Source organism: Oratosquilla oratoria, chromosome 19 (assembly GCF_046742065.1).
Source record: "Oratosquilla oratoria isolate Oo_2021 chromosome 19, ASM4674206v1, whole genome shotgun sequence".
Classification (NCBI taxonomy): domain Eukaryota; kingdom Metazoa; phylum Arthropoda; class Malacostraca; order Stomatopoda; family Squillidae; genus Oratosquilla; species Oratosquilla oratoria.
Genome location: NC_134795.1, coordinates 37,743,122 through 37,749,121, shown reverse-complemented (window position 1 = coordinate 37,749,121; position 6,000 = coordinate 37,743,122). Strand labels below are relative to the sequence as shown.

Below are 6,000 nucleotides of genomic sequence, written 5' to 3'. Positions count from 1 at the left end.
TGGTGAAGGTTTAGAATATTCAGTTTGTAGAGCCGCCATGATCGTGTATATTTATGAGGCCACACCATATATTAGGAAAGAAAGATAAATGCATAGAAGATACTGCAGTTGCCTGATGCCTCAAGCAATAAAAGAAGTCTCTGCAGAGTCGGGAAGTTCCAGAAACGACTATTTACACATGCAGGGCCTTGGAGGTGAGTTAGAGACTTTGTCAACCCGGGGTTTGTCCTCTTTTGTTTTGTCCCATTTAGGATGGGTCCGGCGTAGTCCCTCTGCATGTGTACTGGATACGGAGAAAGGAAGTTGGCAGCCTAGTACCTACCTCACAAACATGCATTCCCCAGTCGGTGGGCTTTCGGCCCTCGCAGGGAGTAGTGACCTCGAGGTATACATCCCCACTTGACTGGGTTCAGACATGGAGCTTGGGAGGCACCAAGATACCAAGTATTAGAGAGAAGATGGTGAAAAAGGAGAGTAGGGTAGCAAATATGAAGGGTAGAGATAGGGGAATTCACAAAGGAAAAGGGTGAGGGACCCCCTATCTATTCACTACCCCCCCCCCCAAAAAAAAAAAAAAGGTCCCGGTTTTCGTCTGCTAGCTTAGGGCTGACCTCTCCAGTATGGTTGCACCTGGCTGGCACAGCTCAGCCCGTCCTTGCTACACGGAAGCCCCCCCACTACATCAAAGTACTGGGCCTCGGGGGGGCAACTTTGACAGTGGGAGGGACCATTGAAGTCCTATCGTCTGACTACCGCCCGCCTCAAGCTGGGCAGCCCCCGGCCAATAGGGTGTCGTTCCGCCAAAGTCTGCCGCTCCAGAGGGTGCCTGGAGCTTAGTGTTCATCAAAACATGAAAAGCGGAAGGAAACCTAGTACCCAACATTCATAGTATTGTTAAAAAGAAATCATCTATCTTCCGTCTGGCAAGCTGGAATGTCAGGACAATGTGTCCTGGCCTCACCAACGATCTACAACAGGTTGATGACTCCAGGAAAACAGCCATCATCAACCGCAAACTGGAGAGGCTCAACATTGACATTGCTACATTACAGGAGACCAGACTCCCATCGAGCGGTAGCCTCAGAGAACAGGATTACACATTCTTCTGGCAGGGAAATGAACCAGAGGAACTACACATGCATTGCGTAGGATTCGCAGTGAGAAACTCTCTACGGTCTTCAGTGGAACCATCAAAGGGAACACCTCAAATCCTCTCTCTTCGACTCTCAACTTTTTCTGGCCCAGTCAACGCCCTTAACATCTACGTTCCCATACTCAGCTCTCCGGCTGAGACCAAGGATGAGTTTTATGAGGAGCTTGAGACTACCATCAGAGAGATCCCAGCCACAGAACAACTATACCTACTTGGGGATTTCAACGCTCATGTGGGAGCTGACCAAGAATCCTGGCCCCGCAGCATTGGCCACTTCGGTGTCGGCAAACTCAACAAGAATGGTTAGAGGCTTTTAGAGATGTGTTTCTACCACGACCTCTGTGTAACCAACACATTCTTTGCCACCAAGCCTCAACACAGGGTCTCCTGGTGTCACCCTAGATCACGTCACTGGCACCAGCTGGACCTCGTTATCACCAGAAGACCCTCGCTAAACTGCGTCCTCACAACCCGCAGCTACCACAGCGCTGACTGCGACACCGACATTTCGTTGGTTGGTTGCAAGGTGCGTCTTCAGCCCAAACGGATCCATCACTCCAAGCAGAAAGGTCGTCCACGTATCAACACAGCCAGGACAAAAATGCCAGACCTGTGTAAGCGCTTTGCCGATTCTACAGAAGAGCCCTTCGGGACTGCCCCACAAACAGCGCTGAAGAGAGGTGGAATCACATTGGTGGAGCCATCTACAACTCCGCCATGGACATCTTCGGCAAGAGAGGCAGAATCCAGACTGGTTCGAAGCTGGAATCACAAAACTTGAACTAGCAGTCGCAGCTAAAAGAAAAGCACTGCTTAACTATTAAAGAGAGCCTTCAGAGAAGACACTCGCTGCACTCAGGAAGGCTAGAAATGACGCCCAACGGTTAGCACAGCGCAGCGCCAACTACTGGCTGAAACTCTGCCAGAGCATCCAGCTCTTTGCTGACTGTGGCAACATTCGTGCCATGTACGACGGCATGAAGAAAGCCTTTGGCCCAAGCATTACCAAGATCGCACCTCTGAAGACAGCCTCTGGTGACACTATCACAGACAGAGGAAAGCAGATGGAGAGATGGGTCGAACACTATCAAGAACTTTACTCAAGAGAGAACGCTGTCAACACCGCAGCAGTTGAGAAATACAAAGCCCTACCACTCATGGAGGAACTACATGTTCCAGCCTCTATTGACGAACTCAGAAAAGCCATCGACTCCCTAGCCAGCGGGAAAGTTCCTGGCAATGACGGCATCACCCCGGAGATCGCCAAAGCAGGCAAGAGTACCGCTGTACATCACCACCTGCACGAGATTTTACTCCAGTGCTGGGAGGAAGGAACCGTTCCCCAAGACATGCGTAATGCCAACATCATCACGCTCTATAAAAACAAAGGAAACCGCAGCGACTGCAACAACTACCGCGGAATATCCCTTCTCAGTACCGTCGGGAAAGTCTTCGCCCAAGTAGTACTCAAGCGGTTGCAGAAAATTGCAGAACGAGTCTACCCTGAGGCACAGTGCGGCTTCAGAGCAGAAAGATCAACCATTGACATGGTCTTTTCACTAAGGCAACTGCAAGAGAAGTGCCGAGAACAGAGGCGTCCACTTTACAATGCCTTCATCGACCTGACGAAGGTGCCTTGGTTAGCAGGCAAGGCCTTTTCACCCTGCTACAGAGGATTGGATGTCCCCCTAAGCTCCTGAGGATGATTTCATCCTTTCATGAAGACATGCACGGCACTGTCCAGTACGACGGCTCATCCTCTGACCCCTTCCCAATCAGAAGTGGCGTGAAACAGGGATGCGTGCTTGCTCCAACGCTTTTCGGCATTTCTTCTCCCTGCTGCTGTCTTATGCCTTCAACTAGTCAGAGGACGGAGTGTATCTCCACACGAGAAATGACGTTAGTCTCTTCAACCTTGCACGTCTCCATGCAAAAACCAAGGTATGCAAGGTCCTGATCAGAGAGATACTGTTTGCTAATGACGCCGCCTTGACTGTACACACAGAGGAGGCCCTACAGTGACTCATTAACCCATTAAACTCCGATGACAAGATGTCTTGTCATCGGAGTTTAATGGGTTAACTGCTTCACTCATGCATGCAAAGAGTTTGCCCTTACCATCAGCATCAAGAAGACCAATGTCATGGGCCAGGATGTCAGCAGCATTCCTAACATCTCCATTGATGGCCACATCCTCGAGGTGGTGGGGAAGTTCACCTACCTGGGTCCCACCATCTCAAGCAACCTGTCCCTGGATGTAGAGCTGAACATGCGCATCGACAAAGCAGGAGCAGCATTGGCTTGCCTTGGAAAGCGTGTATGGGACAATGCCATGCTGACCACCAACACCAAGATAGTAGTATACCAGGCTTGTGTACTCAGCACGCTCTTGTACAGCAGCGAAGCCTGGACCCTGTACTCCCGCCAAGAATGCAAACTCAACATCTTCCACATGCACTGCCTCAGAAGAATCCTGGGCATTAGTTGGCAAGATCGTGTCTTCAACAAGAATGTTCTGACACAGGTGGGAATGCCCAGCATGTTCGCCTTGCTCAGCCAGAGGCGATTGAGATGGCTCGGTCATGGTAGCCGAATGGACGATGGCCAAATACTGAAGAATGTTCTGTATGGAGAGTTTGCCACTGGCTCCAGACCTGCGGGAAGGCCCATCCTCCGCTACAAGGACGTTCTCAAACGTGATCTGAAGGCAGGCAACATCAACCCAGCAAGCTGGGAGGTGGTGGCTGCTGACCACAGCAGCTGGAGACATGCTGTCAAGGCAGGCATTCAAACTAACGAGATAAGGAGAGAGGACCAGTGAGAGGAGACGAGAGCACAGACGGCAGAGGATAGTAGCAGCCCCCACACAGCCAGGCGCGGACCTCACCTGTGACAACTTTAATAGAGCCTGCCACTCCAGAATTGGACTCTATAGCCACAGCAGGCATTGTAACTCATCCATGAACTGGAGAGAAAAAAAAAAAAAAAAAAAAAAAAGTGACCTCCATTGTCTCCAGACAGAAGGATGCCAACAGTAACATATATATATATATATATATATATATATATATATATATAATGAGATTAAGTACTACATGTACAATAAAGAAGTATTACATATACAATAAAGGAGTTACATATACAATAAACATATGCAATAACTAAGTAGAGGAATTACTACATATATCATGGCTTTTATCCAGGTTGGCAGGTAATCTGCTTTCCATCCATATTCAGTTGTTGTTATAGGCTGTAGTTTACCAGAATTTCTATCCTTGTGGACAATCTCATGTTGCTGTCATCTGTTATTTCACATTTCATATCTTGAGGATAAGTTTTTGTGATGAAATCTCTGAATAAGAATCCAACAAGAAATAATGACCTAAAACTGTCAGGAAATATATTTAATTTGGAAGTGGGTAGAAACAACTTTGCCAATCGTGTGGTTAATGAATTGAATAAACTTCCTGTAGAGGCAGTGCAATGTAGTTCAGTTTGAAACTTTAAGATTAGTTTAGATAAACACCTAAGCAAAATGCTTGTAATATCTGACGTTTATTTTATATAATCTATTTCCTTATTATTTATGTCAATTTACTATTTACCTATTTATCATTTAACTTTACCTACTTATTTCATTTATATTATTTTTATTCATTTGTTTATTTATCATTATTATAACTTTTTTTGTATCTGACCTAGTTATGGATCAAAAGGTCTCCTGTCAGCATGCTCTGCCTTGGTAATCCTTTGTATAGTAGAGGTTACTAGATTGGATAGAGTGAGGACAGCAGGAGTGGAAAAGGAAATGGCAGATAGGGCTGATGAAAGATTATTGGGATGGTTTGGACACATGGAGAGAATGAGTGATGAACAATTAGTAAAAGAGGTGTGGAAGGCCGAGGTGGAGGAAGTGAATGTGAAGGGATGACTGAGGATGAGATGGATGGATGAGGTGAAGGGTGTTGAGTAAGAAGGGAATACGTGTTGAGCAAGGGAGAAGGCAAGATATAGGGATGAGTGGAGAGTGACTGTGTATAGATGATACTGTTATGCAAGGGAGGGAGGGGCGGGGAATGGGGGATGGGGGGGGGGCATAATATTTTGGCATAGCTCGAAGGGATTTCTCCCAGTCTTCTTTTTTTCTGCATGAGGGAACAGAGAGCGGGGTTGCCAATCAAGTAAAATGGCCTTGCTGTGGATGTGCTTTTTCTTGCTACATTGATTCTGACACAGGGCAATGGGTGCGATAAGTGACCCATCATCCATGAGGAGCCAAGATGAAAGGGTGGTGGTTGGGAGTAGATATGTGCCTTTGACTTTGCTACCTCTTATAAAGGGGAAAAAGATCTTGGTATATATATATATATATATATATACATATATAGGTAGATATCTTGGTTTAGTTACTCAACAGTATGATTTGGTTGATAATTCCCTTTTCTGTATGGAGTTGTGGAGAGAAGATAAAGGTGTTGGTGTTTTGACATCCAGGAGCGGGTGCAGTCATTGTTATTTGAGGGGGTAAACGACAGAATAAGTAGTTGTTATGGGGTGTTGTGTAAATAGGGCAGTCTAGCAGTAGGTGTGATATTGTGAGAGGAACCTTTCACTGGTTGATGTGAAGATAGCCATGGATGTGTACAGGGTTAGATTATTTTTAGATGATTTGCCAAATGTTGCCATGTTTATCTTTGCTGATTGAACCGAGTAAGTCTATTACTGGCAGTGGAGTGGAGGCATCAAGTGTTTCCACTTGAGTCATAGGCAATAAAAAACAGGATGGGGATAGGACTAAGCATCCTTCTCTCTGTGGCCCTAAAGGGGACATTCCTAAAAAAAGCCAA

General features: G+C 46.5%; 1 protein-coding gene across 1 annotated transcript; it reads left to right on the top strand.

The window, feature by feature from the left end:
• The first annotated feature begins 2,118 nt into the window (after nucleotides 1-2,118).
• LOC143035596 (uncharacterized) lies at nucleotides 2,119-2,853 on the top strand. Its single transcript, XM_076202463.1, has 2 exons — nucleotides 2,119-2,471; nucleotides 2,589-2,853. Exons 1-2 carry the CDS (start codon nucleotides 2,119-2,121, stop codon nucleotides 2,851-2,853), a joined length of 618 nt encoding a protein of 205 aa, XP_076058578.1.
• Nucleotides 2,854-6,000: the final 3,147 nt, after the last annotated feature.